General features: G+C 44.2%; 1 protein-coding gene across 3 annotated transcripts in view; it reads right to left on the reverse strand.

Annotated features, from left to right (window-relative positions):
* Positions 1–221: 221 nt before the first annotated feature.
* adam15 (ADAM metallopeptidase domain 15) overlaps positions 222–25,025 on the reverse strand; it is a 37,590-nt gene continuing 12,786 nt past the window's right edge. Inside the window, exons 7-22 of one of the 3 annotated variants that reach the window (XM_040117336.1) lie at positions 24,225–24,290; positions 22,945–23,019; positions 22,687–22,856; positions 22,521–22,605; positions 19,410–19,558; positions 18,404–18,581; positions 18,220–18,312; positions 17,937–18,132; positions 17,552–17,660; positions 17,256–17,451; positions 16,800–16,877; positions 16,053–16,164; positions 15,809–15,962; positions 13,214–13,322; positions 5,524–5,663; positions 222–3,859 (exon numbers count right to left, since the gene is read on the reverse strand). In XM_040117336.1, coding sequence (XP_039973270.1) covers positions 3,793–3,859; positions 5,524–5,663; positions 13,214–13,322; positions 15,809–15,962; positions 16,053–16,164; positions 16,800–16,877; positions 17,256–17,451; positions 17,552–17,660; positions 17,937–18,132; positions 18,220–18,312; positions 18,404–18,581; positions 19,410–19,558; positions 22,521–22,605; positions 22,687–22,856; positions 22,945–23,019; positions 24,225–24,290 — 1,977 coding nt within the window. In that variant the 3' untranslated portion in view covers positions 222–3,792. Of the gene's footprint in view, positions 3,860–5,523; positions 5,664–11,236; positions 11,474–13,213; positions 13,323–15,808; positions 15,963–16,052; positions 16,165–16,718; positions 16,878–17,255; positions 17,452–17,551; positions 17,661–17,936; positions 18,133–18,219; positions 18,313–18,403; positions 18,582–19,409; positions 19,559–22,520; positions 22,606–22,686; positions 22,857–22,944; positions 23,020–24,224; positions 24,291–25,025 lie in introns of those variants that run through there. The other 2 variants (XM_040117337.1, XM_040117338.1) reach the window with 2 other exon arrangements.

Raw genomic sequence — 25,025 nt, forward strand, 5'->3', positions numbered from 1 at the left:
GATTCTGGCACCAAAAAGGTTTCAAGACCGTGAACCTGTTATTTAAACTCTTGAGACTGTGAGGTCACTGTTTTCTGTAGAAACCATTAAAGAGTAAAAATAGATTAGTGAGGGAGTCATGACGTCAGTAGTTCAGGTAAATCAGTTTATGGTTTTATAACCCAACATGTCAACTGACTGAAAAACCACAAATCAGCACAGATCATGTAGAAACAGTCTGTTTTATTGAGGACTTTTCCTCTAGCAGCAAACATGTGAAGACAGCGGGACGTTAACTTCATGAATACCCATCAATAAATCAGCCAATAAATCAACGGGTCAGTCTGATTGAGCAGGCACACTTGCTCAGTGGATTTAAGGATCGTCGCGTGAAGACATTCAGTTCTGCAGCAGCGTGTTTCTGCCTCCACACAGGCCGGTTTCATCGAGATCAGTTTTTCTCTACAGACACTTTTATTATCACAGCTCTAAAAGTAATAACCGATTCATATTTATGAGGTTGAGCACTCAGTTTTTCTTTCTGGATGCACTCGTTGTCTTTTTGGACCTTTATTAACATCACTGCGCTGCACCGTGGACTCAAGACCCCGGAGGACCGGGAATAAAACCTGCGTCCCTCTGATTTGGGTGTTGTCCAATCTGTGAATTACCCCATTTACATTTAGCCAAAAAAGTATAAATGCAACCAAGAGATTTTGCACAGTGTTATGGATCAGTTCCATAATTGTAGTCCATTTCATTTGTTTTTGTCCCCATGTTGTTGGTGACCACCTGGTGATTAGAGAAGCTCTGTTGTCCTCAACACTGTTGTACTATAAAACATTCATTTTTCATTTGCTTGTCAGGCCCCTTTTTTTTTTCTTGGAGACAAAACTGAAAATAGACAAGGGGAAGCTAAATGATAACGAGAGGTAACGGTGTGAATTGAGGCCAACGTTTTTTATCTTCAGGTGCATCACCACCTCCTTGTGGACTGGCGGAGGACGACCCCGATTCACATGGAGCAGAGAAAACAAAGACGGACTGTAACTGATGTCTGATTTGACCAACAGAGACGCAGAGATGTGGCTGAGTGTCAAGGAAAGAGACTTAAGTCTCATCCGGAGTTTGTCTGGATGTGAAACTTCTGAAATGACGAGCGGAAATGGGAACGAAGAGATGACGAGAAACAAATTCCTCTTTAGTCTAAACAAAGGACACAGAAGTGTCTGCTATAAAAACTGACTCTAGTGGATTCAGTGGAGCTGGTGACAGTCTCAGCAGCAGCTTGAATCACTAAATAAATGTGGGAAATCACCCTTCTGCTCCGTCATTTTCTACTCACTTGTGTTATTTTTGATGGTAGCAGGAACAGAGCTCAGCCTTCCAGAGAAAACTGTACAAAAACTAGTTCTGTTGTTCTTCACCGTTCTGCTCTAAACAGGCTTCCAATATCTGGTGAGATTCCTAATCCTATTGATTTAGTCCCGGATGGAAATCATAACTTTGCCGGTTTTAGACTGTACTGTATTTGGACAAAATTCTTGTTTGACAGCTGTTTAGACAACATTTAACAACTTTGGCTGCTGTTGTTGGACGGCTGAGCTTTAGCGTTGCCATCGTGCAGCTTGTTACCCACCAGCCCACATGAAGACAGTCAAACAGCCGCTGAACGTACAGCGGCGTCAGGAAGGGTTCAGACCCCTTCACTTTATTTTGTTGTAGATTTCATTTTAAATAATGACAGGATGACAGAGTGAAAACTGTATTTCAAATTCATTAAAAATCAAAAACTGAAATCTCTAATTTATAAAAGCATTCAGACCCTCTGCTGTGGCTCCAGACTGTGTTCAGGTGCTTCCCTTTGCTCTCATTTTCCTTGAGATGTGTCTAGACCTTGATCGGAGTCCACCTGTGGCAAACTGAACTGACTGGACACAGTTTAATAAGGCACACACCTGAGTATAAAAGGTCCCACAATTCACATAAACCAAGTCCAAGAAACCCTCTGTAGACCTCTGTGATAAATGATCCATTAAAATTAAATCTACAACACAAAGTGTGCGAAAAGCGAAGAGGTCCGAAAACTTCCTGAAGCCTGAAATGGACTGGAAACCACATTCACCTGTTTCTAACCAGCACTGCGACTGTCGGGTTTTGGAGCACAACCAATGGAAAATGGAAAAGAAAGGTTTAAATTTGTGCGGGTGAGGTATCAGAACGACACCAGCCTTCAATAAAAACGCAAAGTTCCCACAAAGGATTCTCCGAAACTGTTCCCTGAACATGACGACGGAGCAGATAAATCTGACAGCTTCTTCTAAATCCACACAATTTTAATCATGTCATTCATCCAGCTCGTCCCTAACGTTACAAACAGCTGACGGACTCACAGCGCCCATTCCCAGCTGTCTCCCATAGAGATCGCAAGGCAGGTTAGAAAAATAAAAACCTGATCCAGCAGAAACAGACAGGGGTAGAACCAGTCCCTCCTGGAAAGGCTTGCAGTTCACTTTGAGTCCAACAAAGACCTAATGGTCCGAAAAATCCGGGACGGGTCGTTGGGTTTCCAGCAGTTTCTTGGCCACATAGGCGAAGGTGGGAAAAGTTCATTCCAGCTGTCAGTGGACTGTTGCAAAGATTGTAGACGTTCAAAGATGATCCCTACGATGGAGCATCAGGGCCACTGAAAAAATTGGGAGACTTCGAGAATAAAGTCGAAATATATTTGAAACGTCCTAGAAGAAAAACGTCATGATATTTTGAGAAAAAGTTCAAGAATTGACATTTCAAGAATAAAGCTGTAACATACCGCGAGACTAAAGTTGTAATATTTCGAAAATAATATTGTGATATTTTGGAAGTAACGTTGAACAATGTCGAAGACCAAAGTTGGATCATTTCCAGAACTGAAACATTATAACTTTATTCTTGAAATATCAATTTTTTTCTCAAACTCAGATTTCTTTTCCCCCAACACTTTTTCCTACAGTATGTCGTAAATCTCGTCGTAATTCATCTTCCAAATGTCCGTTCGAACTTTGATCCTTCAGAAACAAAAAAAACGCTCGTCCAGGATTTAGTCTTTTTGAGAACTCAGTTAGTTCAGATCACCTTTCAGTAAAGGTTTATTCCACGATTTTATACCTTCTTATAAATGGTTAGTCCAGTGCGATTCAGTCCCATTTGATATTTGACATTTGATAAGTTGAGTCCATTAGAAAAATGTTTTGTCCCATTTTGTGAACGTTTAAAACGTAAATTGTCCATTTTCACTACAAGAATGAATAAAAATCTTTTACCTTCTGTCATTTGACTTAAAAAATCATGTTCGAGACTGAAAAAATATCCGTTATTTGCAGAAGAACCTCCTCAGGGTCCCGAAAGAGGGCCCTGTACCACAGTTTGGGAGCCACTCGGAAATTTAGTCTCTACTTTGATCACAGGTTTGATCCCCGTCCAGAGGTCCTCGAGCAAGGCACTGAAACCCCTGCTGCTTCCAGGGGGCGCTGTTTTAAGACACCAAGACCCTTTAATGAGAAAACCATCAACTGTCCGTCAAAGTGTCCACACATCGCTGCCGAGGTGCTGCTGAGCAAGGCACTGAACGTTGGAGATACATTACTGTAACGTGTACGTACAGTTTCTGTGAGTTCATGAAGGCTTAAATGAGAAATCCGATGACTGGGTGCAAAATGGATAATAAAGTCATCATCATCTTCATCATCTTCAGTCTCTCTTTACCAGGAGACACACGGGAGGAGTTTTATCGAACGTTTCCCTGCAGCCTCCGACAGGCTCGAATCCTCGAGGTTAAAGAGGCGGTGAGGACTCGACTTTCTGAGGGACTGTGGGTCGAATCGGAGGAACAGGAGGTCGTCTGCAGAGAGAAACAATGATGAAGAATTATTATCTCAATTATAAGGTGGCTTTTATATTTTCTTTGTTCTCCTCTGAACTGTTCGTTTTTTCTTGTTTCCATTAGGCCTGCACCTTTCCAAGAATCAAGGAGAAAAAACACTGCCTGAATATCATTTTTTAAAAGATGTTTAATAAACTAATTGACTCAAAAAAAAAATAAAAAAAGGAATAATAATAAAAAAATAAAAAAATCGTATTCTATCAAAATAAAAGTAAACAGGACAAATCAGCAGCTAAAGACGAGGCAGGTAGGGAAGCTAAAACAAACAAAAAACTGGGACCAAAGACGTTTAAATCCAGTAATATTAAGTAATGTAACAGCAAACTGATGGTAAGATTTTAATTTTGCTTATGCAATGAGTGATTATAAATTTCAGTCTCACACATAAGGATGTTCATCATTTACATAAAAATACATAAAAATATAAAACCCATATTCATATTTATGAAAACCTTTCTCATAATAATAAGAAGAGTTTCTCATAGTGTCTTGTAATAATGGGGAAAAAAATAGTAGGCAGAAATGGGCTTCTACTATTCCTGGTTATGAAGGTTGTTAGTTTTTACAGGAAAATGTTCTGGCATCACAATAACACCTAAATGTTCACTCTTTCATTTGAAGAGGTCTTTGAAATCCAGCATCCCACCTGAAGGACTCTTTGACCTTGGTAGAGTTGCTTCAGATGTGCTCTGGTCTGTACTGGACTCGGTCTTCCCACAGCCTGGACTCTAAGTCTCTGATTCTCTCATAGTGCCACCCTAACCCTGCATTTTAGGGTTCCCCACATCGCTGCAACAGCTGTTCACACTGAGTTAGTTCAGACTTGTGGCTCCACTGTGTTCTCCACACTAAAAGGTTCAACCAGAGGCCTTGTGTTCCCTTTTTATGACAAAAGAACTGACGTCTCCACCATGTTTGCATCTCTGTAACTTTGGTTCATTGCTCTTCTGCTCATTCTGACTTTTTGGGTTTGTTATTTTAGGGCTTGTACACAAAAATGGTAGTGGCTGGTAGCAGGTGAACTCTTCAGTGCCCTGCCCTGCAGGAGATTCACCGTCCGAAAGCTTGTTTCATACTTTGACACATCAGCTGCTGAAAACCAACAGCTGGACACTCCCCAGTTTGACTGTGACAAAGATGCTGTGCAACGTGTTCACCAACATGCGGCTTGTTCCTCCTCCCTGGTAAAATGTATGTGACTGCTGTTTACTGTGGGACAGCTGTTCCGACGATGATGTGAAACGGAGCCTTGGCCTGTGGTCATTAATGTGAAGACCGTCACCTTAACAACCCACTATATCAGGAACTGTCTGTAGGGGTCTCAGATCAGACAGCTGCAGCTGATTCAGAGTCCTCATTAAGACCAGGAGAGACCACATCAGCCCAGATTTCAGATCTTTACATTGGCTTCCCGTTTGTCAAATAAGAGACTTCAAAATTGTCCTGTTGGTTTGTGAAGCACTGAATGGTTTATTTCTGACCTGCTGCTCCGTCCAGAACTCCCAGATGGTCCTGGGACAGGTCCGCTTACTGTCCCCTGAGTCCAGACCTCCCAGTTGGTCTGGGACAGGTCCGCTTACTGTCCCCTGAGTCTGAAACTCCCATCATTTTAACAGTCTCACCTGTTGCTAACAGCCGCAGGTCCGACGGCTCCATGTGCTGGTGGTTTGGCGTTGGAGATGTAGCCGGGATGAGGGGGGCGGTGGGGCGGGACCAGAGGGGGGGGCTTCTTGGGCACCATAGGCTTGAGGGGAACAGGGACCTGAAGAGAGAAACAGGGCGAAATAATGTGAATGTTAAGGCAACAGAAAAGGTGTTTTTGCTTCTGTTACACGATAGTGTTGAGAATAAAGATTTTCCTCACCTTGTTTCACAGGAACATAAACGCAAGTTATAACGTGAAAGTAAAACTTCCTGTTCTGCTACAGACGAAGAGTTTGTTTGAATGTTCGACTCCATTAAAACCTCATTTCATCCCTTATCATCAGTTGTTCAAATTTAGAAAACCACGTCACAGACACAGCCCTCATCAAATCTATAGTTGTTCCAGCTTTCCGGTGTTTCCACTGAGTGAAACATTGACACACGGTCGGCAGTCAAGCCATTCTCACCATTCTGCTGCTGGTTTTTCTAGAACAGAAATGATCTTGTACCTCGCCACTGTTTTAATTTCTCTGGATCTACTGTTAATGAAACTCAACTCTTCTGGCTACTATGCTTCAAATTAAAAGCCATTTAGTGGCTCAAAGCCACGTCCCCTCCCTTTCCAAGTGAACTTTTAATGGGAACCATCTGCAGGAAGTGCAGATTGTCACTGATGGTAGTTTTTACCTCGGCACCAACAATCAGCAGTGTGGAGCTGATGGGAAGAAATCAGTGAATAAAAACAGTAACAGTCATAGAAAGAGAAGGTGTTTTCAGAAGAGTGGTGAGTATGACGGGACTAAGGTCATTAGTGCTGTGGAAATTAGACACGATACTGAATTTAATACGGCTGCAAGTAACGATTATTTTCATTAGTGATGATTTTCTCCAATAATCCATTAATTGTTTCATTTCTAAAACGACAGAAAACACTGAAAAATGTCTAAGGTGACATCTTCAAATGTCTCGTTTTGACCGACCAACAGTTTATTTGCGATTTAAAACAGAGAAAGACAGAAAATTTGAGACATTTGAGACGCTGGAACCAGGAAGGCATAGAATTTACCAGGTGAGATACTGTCGTACAGGTAATTCCATCCCCCGCAGTTCCGATGCTCATTTCGGTTCCTGAACGCCTCACAGCTGCCAGGTAACTTGCAGTCTGATTCCAGCGTTCATGTCCAATCAATCGCCTCAATCAAACCACATCTTGTTAACACCCATTGACTCGTCATTCAACCAGTTTAATCACCTGATCCCAATAATCACAGTGATTAGTCCGTCTGATCACAATCCACCAATCAAAAAAACCAACAAAAGAAAAGGCAGAACTACGCATCCTTCTGCTGATCGATCACGTTCTCACCTCTTCATTCACCGTCACTTCAAAATGTTCCTTCTACACGCTAAGTACATGCCATCTACACGCTAAGAGCTACCAGCATACAGGTGTGGTGTACCTGTCCAGGTGTGACGGGGTCAGGGGGGAGCGGCTTGTTGGGCGGAGCCGGTCGACTCGCCGGCTGCTGGAAGGTTATTGAGGAGGAAGAGAGAGAAGAGTGAAGCGACAGGAACGTTTTACATTTTCTATTTTCTGTTGATTGAACTGAGCAACTGGAGGCCGTCACGCTGTCGAGTCTCGTGTTTCCAGCTTTACTTTACAGTCAGCGTCCTCCTGGCGCTTACTCTTATGATTTGTTTTATGATTTGATTTATGATCTTCCGATTTGAGATGTGAGAGGTGAATGAAACCGAGAGGTTTGACTCATCCGTAAATGTTTTAATAGCGCCGCATGCAGGCACAGACAGAATGAAAACAAAAGGAATGGAAAATACAGAAACATAAATCCTGCGTAAACAGTCCTGTCACTGTTTCTACCAACCTTGGAATAAATATTACTTTGAATTCAAACGAAGATAAAATCACAAAAACACGACCCACTTTCTTTCAATTGAAAAAACAATGAAAAACTGTTTTTGTTGCAAACAGCAGGGGCCTCATTTATAAAGCTGAGGCTAAGATCCACACCAGGAGACAGAAGAGCCGTGTGCCAAAAAATGATCTCATTTGTAAAACGTGTGTGCTCGCAAGTTTTCCCTTTATAAATCACAACTTGAAAAACTTCCGCCCGTTTCACTCCCACAGTTAACGGCGCGTGGTCAACGCAAATCCCTCACGGATATTCGTATACACGTGGTTCCTGTGGAGAACGGAGGCGGTGTTACAGACGAGAGAGGCTGATGCCGCGGCAGCTGTTAATGCGACGAACAATGCAACCAACAGGACGATCCCGAAACTCATCAAAGTGGCCGGACACGGAGGTGAACGCGTCCGTGTCCGGTCGCTTTCTTCTGTCAAGGTTGTTTTCATAAATCTCAGCTTTTCCGTGGGAAGTTTCAAGCACACGCGATGGTGAGGAAACGAGGCCCCAGATATTCATTCTTCAGCATTTCCTCACTTTCACACATGAAAGTAGAAGAGCCCGAGGCAAAAATACCGGTGACGAAACTATAAAGGAAGTTTATTTGTAGGCTTGAACTCTAACTGCTATCAGCAGTTTCAAATGTTTACTATTTTAGACGATAATAAGAACAAATATTACTCATGTGTAAGTCACGTAATTTTCATTCATGTGTCAGACCAGTGCATTTCATGTCAGGAGGACAAAGGGAAAATGTTTTGGAAAGAAAAGAACAACGCACCCCCCAGAAAACCACACTCTGATCTGGGGGGTTACGGGGTCTGTTAGTGTCTCTTTCTAGGGAAAAATTCACATTTGCAATAGAAGAAAAAACCCACAAAGTCCGAAAAGATGTGGGAATCACTCGTGGACTCGCTGAAAAATAATCAAGTAATTTCTGTAATATGTTTACTTCCTTTACTGATTGCGTTTACTATGATTGGTGCAGATACAAAACCAGAATCGGTGCATGTATATTGATTAGTTTGCTGCAGCCTCTAACAGCCGGAGCCAGCAGCCGTCCAGCTGTGACGCCACTTCAGAAAATCATCTTCATCTGTACATGAACTGCAGACAAACACAGGACAGACAGTGACACTACACACTACAGGTAGCGGTGACTGTACCTGCTTGGCGGGGGTGTGGGGGTCAGGGGGCAGAGGCTTGCTGGGGGGGGCTGGCCGCTGTTTGACACACTGAAGCAGCAGAAATAAAAGTCAGAAGAGTCAGAGTTTCAAAGGATGAGACGAGGGATATGATCATACCTTCCTACGTGTTCTCACTCCCTAGTCAGGGCCCCTTTAGCGTCACCCTTCCACGTGCAGGGTTCAGCGTGGATGAAGTGCTACAGGAGGCGGTCGGGGTGGAACCCGGGCGTTCAAGCCACACAACCGTCAGAACACAGACCCGGTCCACATCCAGAGTCCCGTCTGCGGTTCAGACACCGACGGCTCTTTGGTTCAGGTTCGGGAAAGATGGTGGTTCTGGTTCAACGTCAATAAACAGGTTGTGTCTGAAGTCGCTGTGAACTTTACTGTGTTAAAGCAGACCGGGATCTTTCCCGAACCTGAACCAGATGCCGTGAGTCTGAACAGAACCGTAAACCAGTTTAACGATGCTGGAGTCAATACAGGTAGATGCGGTTCGGCAGGATCAGATATTCTGGTGCCATGAGCCTGCAAGACAAACACGTGGTCTGCGAACGGTCGCAACTATGTTTCCTACACTTGAACCGTGACTTTTTGCAACGAGCCTGCAGGTTGAAAAATGACGCCTAAGGGGCCCCGACCGAGCGTCCGTATGTGACGACCTGGGAGTGGGAACGTGTTGCATTTTCCCCTGATCCCGATCCCGGACATTTTATACGAAATTTTTCCCATAGAGGAATAGTTCAACATTTTGTGAAAGTTGTTTTCTTTGTTTTCTCATAAAAAGTGAGGTGAGATGTTGAGTATCAGTCTCACGCCTGCGTGTTCAACATGGAGGATTTTGAACTTTGAAGTGAGCCTGGCTAGTCTTTATGCTAAGCTAGGCTAACCACAAAGTTTCTTTCACAGCCGTTCTTCTGTTCTTTTGGTCCTGACCAAAGCCGTTCGTTGTTGCCTTTTTATTCTGCACTGACTATTTAAGCTGACCACAGGTCAGTCTGCTCTGTTCTGAGCCTGCAGTGTTTGTTGTCTGTCTCTGGAGTCACAAAGAGCTCAGAGACAAATAACGAACTGATCCATCATCAGTCCAGAAAGAAAAGGAGGCATCAACAAACTGCACAACAAAATACTGAAATTCCCCCAACACGTCAAGTCTGCTACAAAAACACACAGGACCTCGTTGCTGCTAATGTCAGAGCGCTCCCCCTGAGCCTCTCCATTGAGCGGCGTTCTTAACGTACGTCTTCCTTTTCAATTTCAGTCCACAATTATTTCATTTTTTGCACCTACCTATTGTTTCACGCTCAGTGTCTGTTCTATGTGAGCGAAGTTTCGTTCCCCCATTTGTACGTCGAGGATACGTGTCGGAAAGACCACAAACCTGAACTTCAACCTCATCCTGTCATTCTGATTTTACACATTGTAATTCTGCAAATTAATAAAACGAATTTAATGAAATAATACGCTGAAAGAAGTGTTGTCCTGTTTCTGCGTCTGGTTCCATCAGTCCACCTTAGGGGTGTGATAGCACAGTGGGGCTGTCCCCGAATCAGAAGTCCGTCTTTTAATTTGTTATGGTTCTGCTTTCCTGCTTTCCCTTATCTACAGAGATTTTTTTCTTTTTATAAATAGTCCTCATTATTACTGATGTTTTTTCTTCAATGCACCTCACAGTACCTACAATTATGAGAAGTACATTACTCGCTCCTCCGCTGTTACGGTCCAGTCACAGCTGCCTCACGGTAAACTCCCGTAACGGCCGACGCAAGTCTGTGTTTCACCTGTCACCTGTCAAGTGTGCGTCCTGCCTATAGTTCAGTTATTAGCTGTGACAGACCTGATTGGCTGCTGACAGCTGAGTCAGCTGGGTTCAGACGGAGTTTACGGAGCTGAGAGGAGAAATGAGTGGCACCGCTTTCTGTTCCCATCGCTGTCGGTTAGTGCCCTGGTGATCTCGAGGCTCCGTCTGGAAAAGTGTATGGCGCGTTGCTCTGTGTACAGCGAGGCAGCTAACAACAGAGCAGGGGTTCGACGCACAGAACGAGATTCAACCCGGAGGCTTCTTGACTGATGTGTGGAATCGTTCCTACAGCACAGACATGAGATTGACATCTACTGCCTGGCAAAGATTTGGGGACTATAGTTCACACTTCTGATTCTCTCTATGCTTGTTGTTTTATTTATTCTCTGATAAAATGTTAAGATTTTATGCAGATGTTCTGTCCTTTTATTAACTGACCTATATCCTCTCATTTATCTCTTGTGTTTATTCGATAATTCCTGTGTTTTCATTTGACTGTGATCAAACCATCTCATAACTTCATCCCTCTGTTAAACACTGTGGTCAACAAAATGCGCTCTGTAGAGAAACTGACTGGACTCGAACGTCTCACTGTCAAAAAAGAAAGAGAACAAAACGACTTCCAGAAATGATGAAATATTCCTGCAGTTCTGGACAAAGACTAAATCTAAAAAAATCTTATTCACAGGCAGTAATCAGATGACACAACTCAAACACATCATGCACGACCGAACCAGGACAACACCAGTCACGGACTACACAACAACAACGACGACGACAGGACAAAGGCCACGGAAACACGTCAGACTGAAAACTCGTCACACACACCCACACGTGTTTTCTAAGCAGCGACATGTGAAGCACACGAACTCAGACACTAGCACACGTGAACACCTCCAGGTGAGTTAACACAGATCTGACACCTCCAGGTGAGTTCACGCGAGGTTACCTGTGATGGGGATTTTAGGGCGGGGTCAGGGGGGAGTGGCTTAGTGGGAGGAGCGGGTCTGTCATGAACCTGATAGGAGAGAAAACAGGAAGCAGAGGCAGAGTGACAGCTGATACATGCACAGGAGAGGAGGTCCAGAGGTCAAAGGTCAAACAGGGCAGATGTGTTAATGTGAGTTAAAGGCAGGAAGAAAAAAAAAAATCATCCACAGCTTTGGTGTTGTGTCACTTCTTTCTGGTTTTTGTGGTTTTTAACAGTAAATCCATGTTGAAACAGGTTGCAAAACAACTGCTGCACTATCATTTCATAATTACTGAGTATGAGAAGTCGACAGCATTTTATGAAACCAAAAATCCTTCACTTCTCTGTGGACTCAGAGTCACGAGGAGTTCTCTCGGCTCTGGGGATGTTACATTATTCCGTTTGTAGTTCAAAATAAGAAGAAGAAGAACTGAGTTTGTCCGCTGGTGTTTTCTTTTCTTTTTGTTTTTCCTTTTTTTGGTTGGGATAACATGCTCTGAGTTTCGGGACTACAGTTGCCATCATGCTTACTGAGGCACACAAGAAGGATAATGTTACCATGAGGGAGTCAGTTGTCTGTGGTCCACACCCGGAGATTTGGAGATTCTGCCCCGTGAAAAGTCGTGTTTCACAGAGTTGTCGAGTGGAAAGATATTTCAGGTCTGCCTGAGGTCACATTTACGATCTCGGCAGAAATGGTAGTGACGCACACTCTCTCTCAAAGTGTTAGATCTGAGTCATAGGAACAAGAGATGACTCAGTTATGACTCTGAACAAAAGAGTGGAATTTTGGACAATGAATGAGTCTATTAAGAGCTAAAGCCCACAACAGTCTGACGTTGCACACACACACACACAGTCATTGATTGGTCAGCCGTGTGGGGGTGAGAAAGTAGATCATGAGATCATGGGGGCAGTTATCTCCAGATTTCAAGCACATTACACCCCCCCGTGAATTTTTACCTCCCCCTTCCAGTGTGGACGTTCAAAACAGACAGAAAATACTTTGACCGCAGCCATGGGTTCGACCCCTGTAGAGTTAAAGCCTCGATGTGCAGGATTTGAAAATTCAGACTTTGGCGACTCCAGGTGGTATTTTATGAGAAGACACAGCGGCACAGCTGCGACAACCCGGAGCCTCAGGCAACATTTCCCCTGAATGGTAGTTGGAGACGGGAGGTGTGGTTACGCTCCCAGGATGTGAGCTACAACGCTAGGGATGTCAGCGATTCATTCCTGCTAATAATGTCATTGATTACAAATACAATGCAGAAGGCGAAGATGTGTGCCGTAGTACCCGGTTGACTCTTGCTGCTCAACGAGCTGGAGTCAGACGCGTGTCACCCAACGCCTGTAGGAGCCGCACAAACGCACCTCCTCGCTATCAAAGGAGGAAGTACAGCAGGTGAGGAAGTGGAAGCTCTGCAGTTTTAATCGATAATTCTTTAGAACCTGGCATTTTCTTTATCTGTTCCTTAAAGGACTCATTTACTCTTTGACTTTGCGGCGAACACAGGTTACGTCAGTAGTTAAAAAGACTCTTTTATTATGGAAAAAGACGCCTGTATTTCAGAATTTGTTAACAATTTACCGGCTATTGATTGTTAACATGGCCGACGATTGATTAAGGAAATGGCTCAGAATTTGCATCCCTAGCACTGCGCTTCTTTATTCAGAGAAGTTCAGAAATGTAGATTTTAAAGGGACAAACAAAGCTTATAGGAAGAATCAGTGAATGTTTTAAACCGCTCCTTCTTTCAGGTTTGTTGGAGAGGTTGCCATGGTTACCTCTTTGTGGGGCGGGGTCAGCGGGATGTCAGTCTGCGGGTTCAGGTGGTATCTCAGCGGTCGGACCTGCTCTCCGTTCCTGCCGTCCGATCGCTCCATCACTGGGGTTCTGGACACGAAAAACACTTCTTAAACTTTTATCATCCTCTGACAGCATCAAGAAAACGTCATCATCCCACATCTAACACACAGTTCTCAAGGACACTCTGACATCTGAGCACCAGCAGAACTCTGATGTGAGTCGGTGAACAGCTTTACCGGCCTCAGTGCGGCGTTTTATGGTGGAGGTAAGACAAAACAACAGGGGCCAGCATTTAGACTCAGGTTTTGCAGTACTGTCCAGTGGGCGACAGCTGGAGACACAGTCGGATCTGTTTGTTCTCAGTGTTTTAGTATTTTGTTTCTTTTAAAAATAAAAAAAGATTTAAAAACTGTTGTTTTAATATTGTCATTTGTGTTTGATAGCGCTACAGCAGCTTACGTTACCAATCATTCTGCATCATGTTTTGTGTGGCACTACGAACCTTGAAATGTGATTAACAGGTTAACAGACAGTCACCTGTTGGTTAAATGAAAGAACTGTTTTTGTTGTTGGCTTAAAAGACTTTGTTTTCAGGACGCAACCTATTCGGGTCTGAGATGCCAATCCTTGCTTATCAGATGTTACAAGGTCATGTTTATCAGGATCTACCGGAGCCTTGACTCTACTGCACGTTACCTGCAGTAACGTAAGCTTTTGAGGGGGGGGGGTAAATATTTTCAGTGCAGGGGCTGGAGCTGGGACACGGGCTGCTATTTGCCTGCCACTGCATTAAGTTTTGCATTTCACGTCGTGTGTGAGGTCGTACTGAATCTATATTATGTATGTTGTGTTTTATATGTGGACTCCAGGAGGAGCAGGGACCTGAATGAACAAACAATCCTAAAAATTAGTTCAGGCTTTATAACAAAACATCAACCGTCAGGAATAAAAGTGGAGCTATTTCACACAGGTGAGGCTGCTGTTTAGGTCGTGATCTACTGATTAAACTGATCAGTTGATCAGGCGATGATTCGCGTGAGGTTTAACACTTTCCTGCGATTCACTCGACAGCTAAACGGGTGGAATTTTTAATGATTCAGTAACAGCAGCTTGGATCTAAAAACATGATCACGTCATGGCTGACAGATCACCTTCAATTATCCTGCAACATATCACATTTACACAGAAGTTCAGGGTCTGCATGAAAGTGGGCAAAACCAGTTCTTCTTGGTGGGAATGATGTATAGCGCCTCCCGGAGGGTGATGGCTGTAATGAGAATAGCGCCGGGTGAGCGCCTGCAGTTTCTTACAGTTTATTTTTGGTAGAGGTTTAGGATTAGTTGTCTTTATGTTTTAGAGCGCTGACTCCCTGGTCTGTTGAACCAGACTGTTGGCGATGATCAGAGAACGTTAACTTCCAACACAAACACGACATCACACACCTGTGGGAGAGACTAATAGCTGACTGTCTTTAGTTTTCACCAACACAGACTAAACCATCCTGTCCAACAAACACACTTAAAGCTGCACCTGGAAACTCTGTGTTCGCCCTTAAAATTTCAGGACTTCGTTACCCAGAAACCTCTCTGTCCAATTTTCATTCTATCAAAGACTACAGCAGGAGGTTTGATGCAATATTTCCAGGAAATACCAGGAGAAAATACTCAGGTCCTGGTGTGTGAGACTACAGGAGCAGTGAAATCTGGATCGGTGCAGCTTTAAGTCCTGAAGTGGTTTTCATTGTCACTGACAGGACTGTCAGGGAGGTGAAGTCAGCGACTGAAGATTCAGTCGGACGGAAACCTGCTCATATTCTGAGTCTGTCAGACGTTAAAAACCAGGACTTCAGCTCTCTGACTCTACAGGGACAGAGTACAGACCAGGACCCGGCAGGTCTCCGGTGGGCCCAGCGGGTCCAGCAGTACCTGGAGATGTGGGCGGGGTCAAACTCCAAACTCAACATCTCACAGTGAGTCACACTGCATTGTGGGTAAGAAAGCACATCAGATTCCAACTGAAGATGAGTTTGGAGACGCTCATTTGCGGAAACTGAAACACTTTATTTTCTCACCCTACATTTACAGTCAATGAGCAGAATCTACAGTTATTAAAGCGTTGATGACACTTTAACATGTGCTGCAGCTGCGGGCGTACGTGGTAAGAGGACAGTTTAGTGCTGAATTATGGGTTTGTCAACTATCTACCTTTATTCAAATTTACCATTGTAGGATGTCTAATAAAACATTATTCACTGATTACAGACACATTTATAAGAAGAGTGTTAAGGCCACTGTTGGAGTAGAAAACAGAAAACAGAAATTTTACGAGAAATTCTAGAATATTTTGAGAAGACTGTTGTAATATTATTTAAAAAGTTTTAATTTTCAATGATAAAGTCATCATTTTATGACGAAAATAAAATCATCATCTATGATAAAGATAACACTTCATAAGTCTTAATTCATAATATTTTAAGAATAAAATTGTATGAGAATAATAAGTCATTTTTATAAAGTAACCTTTAACCACACACACAACCACACACACACACACACACAGAGCTTGTGTGTTACCGGTTGTGTTGTCGAGCTTTGTGAAACGGGCTGTTTGGTCCCAGACAGAGGAGACACCGACGGAAACGAGGGATGCGAAGAGCAAGGAAGAGGAGGACCACTGGCAGGACGAAGAGGAAGATGACGAGCAGGGCCACACGAACCGGGTCAGACTCTAAACAGACACACACACACACACAGAGGGAGGGGGTTAACCTGGGTCAGAGATAAGAAGGATCTCAGTTAAAGTCCTCAGTGTTTGTACCTCGAGCGGCTCTGGCAGGTCCACTGTCCACGCTGCCTCCGTGACCAGAGTACCTGCAGTCAGGTGGAGCCCAGCCCACATCACAGTGACAGTTCTTATTACTGTTACACACCTGAAACAGACACACAGCAGATTATACTTTGCTGAGACCAGCACAGAGGCTGGGATTAATCCTGTTTGAAAGGGTCAGACCTGAGTTCACCATGCTGATCCTGCCGCGGGTTTAACACAAGTTAAACAAGTTGGGCTTTTAGGGAAAATGAACATTTAGAAATCATTTGTGCGGTTTTCTCCTCATCTGATTTGTATTTTTGGTGGTTTGGTTGTTCGGGAAAATAAACACTGCAGTTGTTAAAACAAGACGTGCAATAAAGACCGCAGAAGAGTTTAATGGAATTCACGCTTTGGCCAAAAAGCGTAGGACGTGTCATGGGTAAAGAATATAGTGGGAGGTTGCAGATGTCACCACAATAAAAGTATTTCTTTGGTTCTGTTTTGTTGAGCAGATGGATAGAAAACCTTTTTTCTTTCTCTCCTTCTTCTTTCCCTTCTTCCACTCAACAAACTGACTCTTCAATTATTCAACTGAACAATACAAAATGTGTCAGGCGACAAGGTCCCAAACTTTTCTAACACTACACTTTCTTGCATAAAAGTAGAACTGACCCTTTAAAGCGAGCTGTGGACAGAACGAGTGTCGGTGGCTTTTAAAGCAACTGAAAATCCGATGTGTTGTCCTTCACTCACCCCGCGACCGTTGCATTTCCCACGACATTTGTCCACACCGAACACTGACGTGTCCTGACACTTCTGGTTCAAACAGGCCTGCAACAGAAAATGACTTTAACCAAACTTTTCTGTGACAAATTCTTAAATGAATCTTTCAAAATTTTGTGAACCTTCAATATTTGCAGCATTGCTTATTGTTCCTCCTATTTTAATTGTTATTTTTCAGTGCTCACCTCTTTTAGCACAGCCTGAATTTCATAGCATGTAATGTTTGTATATGTGACAAAAATAACCAAAAAACTGAATTATCTTGCTTAAATATATTTAAAATTTCTAGTCTGTATATTTGGTTTTTCAGATATGAGACATGTTAGAAAACGGTTCCATTCTCTAAACCTGAACCCTTCTATTTGTTCTCTTCTGTCTTCTCTAAACCCTGTATCTCCCCCAGGCCTGAAGGGGGCCCTGTCTGACCTTGCCGGGGCCGCAGGCAGTGCCCTGGGCCACAGTGGCAGGGTCCGACACGTCGTCTCCCAGGTGGAAGAAGGTTCCTCTGCAGACCAGGTCGCTGTGGTTGAAGCGCACCGTGGTGGTGAGGATCTCTGCGTTGGTGCCCAGCAGGGGGCGCTCCCTACCCCCCTGACACTGGATCCTGCCGCAGTGAACGTCGCTGAAACATAGACGCAAGTGGAAGAGATGGAGATGGATGCTTGTACAGGACAGTCGCTATAACTCAACGCCTGTGTACTGTTTGTACTGCGTGTACTCACGAGTTCCCACAGGGGATGTAGGAGCCGTTGGTCAGCTGACCACAGTTTCCATATTTGTTTCCCTGTTTGTTGACTGATGAGAAACAGACGGCTGGAGCGCTGGTGGCGTCTGAGGACACACAGACACTCGGGTCACTGTTGTACCGACCAAACTGGTAAACACTGAAAAATTGGCTTAGGCGCATTATAAACGCATTTCAGATGACTGTACACTGGTTTAGGCTCATTACAAACTGGTCTTGGGTCAGTATACACTGTTTAAGACTGAACAGAAACTGGTGTGGGCTCAGTAAACCCATTGAAGATCACTGGTTTAGGCTCATTACAAACTGGTTTAGCACAATAACTTTAGCTTTAACTTGACCAATATAAACTGGTGTCTTACTGGGTCCCCACAGCATCTGGCACTGGGTGTGCATGCTGGCGCAGATTCCTCCATAGCAGTAGGAGGCACCGTCCTCGCAGGGTTCTCCATTCTGTAGGAAGACGTTTGGGGGACAGTGGGGGGAGGAGCCGGTGCAGAACTCGGGGAGGTCGCATTCTCCGAGTGGCTCACGACACACCGAGCCCGCCACCCGCAACTGCGGAGGGAGGGGGGGACTCAAATTCAAATACTGATCGTGAGAAAGATTAGCATAATGTCGGCGAACGTGTTGTTTGGGGCTTACTTTGCAGTCCTGGCAACAGATGCCGTCAGACGAACACTGAGCTCCAGGAACCAGCTGACAGGTGGAGGCGTTACAGCAGGGGTCCTCACAGTCCTGACCAATCGGAGCACAGCAATACATCAACAGGAAGAACAACACTAACACTCCCTCACACAGTCAGTCAGTCAGTGGGTCAGGTGAGTACCTCCAGCAGGCCGCAGTCACACTCCTCTCCTTTCTCCACGTACAGGTTTCCACAGCGAGGTCCTCCCAGCAGGCGGTCCGGCTGCGGTACGTTGAACAGACACATCCCGCCTCCATGCAGCAGGCTGACGGACAGATCTGCAGCGCTGCAGCTGCTGAACTGCTGACCCGGCATGAACCTGAGGGTCACAGGCATTGATATATTAAGAGAGCGCTCGTCACACCGCAACCAAAATATCCCCTTCGGCATAAAAAGACCTCTATTATAATAGAGACGTCTATAAAACCGTTGACGGTACACCTCCACCTGCAAACCAGGTCGGTTATTACTCTTTGTCTTAGGAATTTTAATCCGTAAAGCTTTTGTATTCTTAAATTTTTCCCAGTGCCCAGAAAGGCGATGTTTATATGCATCACATCCCAGTGTAAAGTCTATGGTGGGAGTCAGCAGGAGAAACTCTAATGTGAATGCACAACGATTTTTGTAATACAGATAGAGAAACACTTTTTCATTTGCTTTCTTTTGTTTCACTGTGCTCACTAGTAGTTATTTTGGAAGGCTACGCAGAGTTTCGTCAATAGGAAGATGGGAACTAAGGTAAAGACAGATGTATCTGATAAAAAGTTCTACTGACCATGTGAAATGTTCTACTGATCAAGTGAAGGGTTTCGATCCTTTGAAAAGTTTCTAACGACCTCGGAAAAAGTTCTGGTTGCCTTGCGAAAGAATTTACTGACCTATAAGCAGGTTCTGTCAAACAAATTAAATAATCAATACTGACATAGGACAATGTTTTACTGACAATATAGAAGGTTCTTTTGACCGGGATGCAGTTCTATTGGGTAATAACTCACCTGACCCAGATTAAAGATTTGGTAGTGAGTTGTGTATAGATTCGAGTACTGACCCAGGTTACATGATCTGGTTCTGACCCGGGTTAAATGATCTGCTGCTGACTCAGGTTAAATAATGTGATACCGTCCCTGGTTAATTACTGGGTACTGACCCAGTCGAGGGCTCCATGATGCATCCTCCGAGCCGCGGTTCGTTCTCACAGGAGCAGCGGCGTTCTGCGGTGTCGTGGCTCATCCCCAGATTGTGACCGAGCTCATGAGCAACAGTGGAGGCCACGCCCAGAACACTGACCAGGTGATCCTATGACAGAGACAGGTTTTCTAAATCATCCCTCGGGTTTGACACTGGTTTACTTCCTTCCAGGTAGACACTGTTTTCTAGGAAAATCAACTTGCAGTCACTGAGTCAATAGTCATAAGAATCATGGACCCCATATGGGGTTGAGGCCATCACATCTGACCTGTCTGGTTTGATTAAAGAAACTCACTGGAGGGTCTTAGTCCGGTTCCAAGCGGACTTTGGTGTGGTTCGTTTGTGGTGTAGAAGCAGAATAAACCACTCACAGACCAACCATAGGACTATGTGAGAGCAGATGTGTGATTTTAGCAGAATTCAAACGCTAAACTAAGGAAGCCACTTCCTGAGCATGTTTACCATCATTTTGTAACCACGGTAACACATATGCAAAATGCCATGTGAGTGTGTGGATTTTCCCTGATGTATCATCATCATTACTTTATTTAACAGGGAGAGTGCACACTGATAAACATTGCTGTGAGTGTGATTTTCATCTGTGGTCCCTGGACAGGGATAAAAAGTCACCCTAAAATCAGAGTATGAGATATAAACCACAAAATTAATAAAATCATTTATGAGCATGCGGAGCAATAATAGAAGGAGAAAAGGAAAATTTAACTTCAGGAAAAATCATCATACAGGACACTAATGAACTACACTTCCAGGTACTAAATAAAACGTGCAACAAAGAAACACATAATACAAAAGACATGAAGCAACGAAACACGGAATATAAATGTTAAGATACATATGGACTGAACGAGACAACCTTATTAGAAACTAACGGCAACATACAAAGCAAAAGCACAGTCGCATAATCCACAAAAAAATCAATCAAATACATAAATAACTCCGGCACATTCAATGCAAAGCCTCAATCAAAGACACGCAGGTACACGAGGACAGACTGGTTAATAGCAAGACAGCAACAGGTGGCAGCAGACAGACAGGTACACAGCACAGACAGGCTGAGGACAGCAGGGCGTGACTGAGTTTTAGTGCTGACAGAGCTTAGTGCCAATCAAGCATTTCTTTAAATGAGCTGTAAATGAACTGTATGTGTTCAGTTCTCTAGTATGTGTCGGGACAAAAAGTGGCAAGGCATCAAAACAGATTCCACAGGAGTTCCTGTCTGACTGTCAACATCTATGATACACGAGGTCCAGTCCCAGTCTGGACCAAGAATGCTGATGACCAGTTATTTTCTGGTGAGTTGAGGCAACAATGGGTTGCACCTGTTACCACATCTAAACATGTACTCAGTCTGCATGTAAAAGACGAAACCTGTCGACAATACAGATTATATACACAGAGTATGTATATTACGCAGTAAATGTGGCTGCTGAAGAACAAACGCTCTGCTTCTGAAATGTTTCCTTTGAACATTAAAACCACGTTGGAGAACTGTAGCACGGTATACCGATACTAGAAAGGTATCGCAATACCCCGCCGTTAAAAATGATGCTCTACCCCATTTTGTTAGTGACGGTACTTTAAGAATGACGGTGTTTTAACAAGAGCCGTATTTCCTGAGCTGCGTCGATGTTCGACACGGGGTCGGTGTGCGCTCTGCTCCCACTCTCTCTACTCCCTGCACTCTGCTTCCGCTCACCATGAAAGCACCAACACCAGAGGCGTGGCTGCAAACACAAGAGCTCTTGCCGACCGTCCACGGCTTCTCGACAAAGCAGACGCAGGAAGCGAAATATGGCAGTATTTCGCTTACGTAGCCGACAGTCAGCTCAAGCCCACGGACACAAAGCTGGTCTGTAAAACATGTTTTAAACCAACACGGACCGAGGGAGCCAACACGTCCGACTCGGCAAAGCATCTCGCCGACAGACATGCCGACCTGTCCGAAGAATCCAAGAGCAACAGGTTAACGGACGGGATAGATGACATAATGCCCTCAAATACGAGGCAAACGAGTGTGATTTATTTTGTGACGAGCCAACGTTTTTCAGCATCAGAGTTTGGCGAGGCAGGAAAGGGCCACGTTAACTGTTTAATCTGGCTTCATCTTTTTAGCTAACTCACCGATGGCAAACATGTCTATACGCAAACACAGCGTTCACACTGGTAACGTTAACTTTACCATAATTTGCATGAAAGTCAGGCGTTCAGAAGTACGCAGATCAACAACACCAGTCGTAAATGATCGATTTATACTCAGTCAGTACCGGTAACGGTGATCGCGGCATGTACATGTTCGTCAATAATTACTTCTATTAAAAGAAAAGGTGCTCAGTAGAGCACAGACCACTGACAAGGAGGTATGTGAAGTCTTATCAAACGCTGTTTAATAAGTGACACCTTAATATATAAAGCAAACTATGAAAGAAATCACATAAAATCAAGTACAGGGGACAATCACTGATTACTACACAAAAGTGGACTCAATATACCTCCTTGGTGGAGGTCTGCGCTTTACTGAGCATATTTTCTAGTTTTCTATTTAGATTTTAAAATGAAAATGAATGAAACCAGGCTCGTGGTATCGTTTAAGTATCAGTATCGAGATATTTAGGCCGGTATCGCATCAACGGGTCACGTCGGCGCCGCGACTCAGCCGACTGCTGGATATTCAGCGTTAGGCTCAGTGACGTGCAGCATGAGCTGCCGCCAGTCACCAGACTTTGATTTTACTCCGTGGGTCCTCGAGGGCCGATGGTGCATGATCACATCGCCACAACTGTCCGATCAATCAGTTAGATGTCAGTCTGTACGAGCTCACGATTACAGCTCCTGGTTTGTTTGTAAAAAGTCAGTGCGAACACGAAAGAGACCAAAACTAAACAATCTACTCTCTTTCCACTCGGCGTGGACCAACATGAAGCTGATGACAGAGGGGAGAAACCCAACAATGTGACTGCTCTCAGCCTGAATTCAAACCAGCCTCATCACAGGTACAAAGTTGGAGTCTCAGCTGTGTTCTCCGAGTTCAACGTAGGGAGGTGATACTCACCACGTTGACTCCACCAGACCTGTCCCTGGAGCACATGGACGACTGAGACGCCATCCCCACGGTGGTGCCATCAAAAGCCCCGCCCCTGTAAATTAAAACGTGACTCGTGATTATCAGGGTCGGTCGGAATCTGAGACTTTTATTCTGTTAAATGCTCCCGTCCTACATGACGAGCTGGGCGTTGTCATGGCGAAGGCGTGGCAGCAGCTCTCTGGTTCTCCACTCCAGGAAGTTGTTGAGGGTGTCCGTCGGACTCTTTTCCACCCGGATCTTATCTCGGTCGCTCCAGATCTCCAGACCGGTCAACGCCACCCGGACGTTCAGAGGACGGTAGAACTGGAACAGACAGAAGAGACACGGCTCGGGTCTGTTGTCGCAGCAGAGTTACACCGGCTCGCAGTTACAGGGAGGTCAGAGGTCTCACCCAGTCCACCTGGTTGGCCACGTCCAGCATGCGGTAGATGATGGTCTTGTTGTTGTTCTTCTGGTAATTCAGGAACTGCGAGGAGCAGATATGACATTAGGAGCGATCATCTAGCAACCTGAGCAGACTTGGTTACACTGCTGTTTACAGAAAACCTTTAAGTAACGTTGAGGAAACTCCTACAGGCTGCTATATTTATTCATTCACACTTCGGTCTGGTTGGGCTTTATTATGACACCCCTGTCATATATTCAGGTGTGCAGAGATCTCTTTCGAGATCTCTTTCGTGATTTTCAAATGAGAAGGAATGTGTTGTTGCAGCTCTGCATTGAAGCTACATTACGTTTCCACTGAAAGCCAAACTACTGCAGAGGCCTGGACCTGATTAACATAAAGAGCAATGCCAGAGGAAGTTAACTCATTAATCAAGTTGTTAATGAAATATATTATAAGGCTTATCAAGCCGCAAGGAAAACAAGCAGAGGCTCCACCACACAGCAGAGGCCACGTCTTTAATGACTAAGTCGATTATTACAGTACAGCTTCAACAAACGATTCTTCTGACTATCAATTACTCTGCCGATTACTATTCTTTTGATTAATCGATTAGTTGTTTGGTTTGCAAAATAACATAAATGAGTGAAGAAGGCTCGTGAGATTTTCCCAGGGCCTAAGTTGTTGTTTCAAAAAGCTGATTGTACTTGACTAACAGTCAAAAACCCAAAGACTTTCAGTTTACTACAACATAACACTGGAACCAGTCCTCACACCGGAGAAGCTGGAACCATCAAGTCTTTTTCAATTTTCGCTAAGAACTGAACATCAACCATTTAGTGATTTTCAAAACAGTTGCTGATTATTGTTCTTCCGATCTACTAATCAATTAATCAACTGATGGTTTCAGCTCCAGTTTAACATCATCTAGTAACGTTAATTACAAGATGAGATGTGTCAGGATCTGTGTGATTCAGCTCAGCGGGTGACAGTGATTGATTAATTGATCACATCATGCATTAGTTACAACCTCCACTAAGCGACAAACAGGGGAAAACACTGCCTGACATATTTTCTTTTTAATTTAAATAAAGGTAAGTAAGTTTGAAAAAGTTTGGACGAACAACATGCACATGTCTGGTCAGTAGATGTGTCGCAACCATGATTACATGAAGCTTCAGAGCCTGGATTCATTGTTTCAGGCTGATCTTTAGACACACACACACACACACACACACACACACGCACACACACACACACACGCACACACACACACACACACAGACCTCCTGGTGATCGGCCACCAGCACCAGCTCGACGTATTTAGTCTCAGACAGGATGTCTCTCTTCCTCTGCAGACAAAGCAAACGGACAACAGAAGTCAAACAGGAAAATTAGCAGAGCAGCATGTATCCTTAATACAACTACTCATTCCAATTCAATTCAATTTTATTTATATAGCAGCCAAATCATAACAGAGGTCACCTAAGGGCACTCGTCATGTGGAGCAGGTCTAGACCGGGACTCTGATTTACAGAGTTAGATTTACAGAGACCCAACATTCCCCCAATGAGCAAGAACTGGGCGACAGAGGCAAGAAAACCTCCCTTTAACAGGTAGAAACCTTGAACAGAACCCGGGTCGTGGTGGGAGGGGGCAGAGAGAGAGAGAGAGACAGACAGAAAGAGAGAGGGAGAGAGAGAGGGAGGGAGAGAGAGGGAGACTGCTAATACTATTACAGCAGGGACTGCCAATAATAGGACTAATCTTTGACATACTAGAGCTGCAGAGTGTGAGGAGTTACTGGTTCCACGGGGTTTTTTTTTCTCACATGGAAAGTCTGGACTCTCCTGGATAATGAGACCAGACTGCAGGTTCATGTTCTGACCACCTGTTTGAATTATTTTAACTTTTCCGTTTGGTGGTTAGCTCTGAATACTACAATACCCATGAGCCCCAGCTGTTGTTGCTATGGAGAAGAAGGCAGTCAGAAAACTGATCCAGAATCAGGGGGCATCTAGTTTAAATTACACAGTGTTTAATCAGGTTTCTACAAAGTGTGATCTTTGCTTCAGCAGCAGCATGCC

The sequence above is a fragment of the Xiphias gladius genome, chromosome 22 (assembly GCF_016859285.1).
Source record: "Xiphias gladius isolate SHS-SW01 ecotype Sanya breed wild chromosome 22, ASM1685928v1, whole genome shotgun sequence".
Classification (NCBI taxonomy): Eukaryota; Metazoa; Chordata; class Actinopteri; order Istiophoriformes; family Xiphiidae; genus Xiphias; species Xiphias gladius.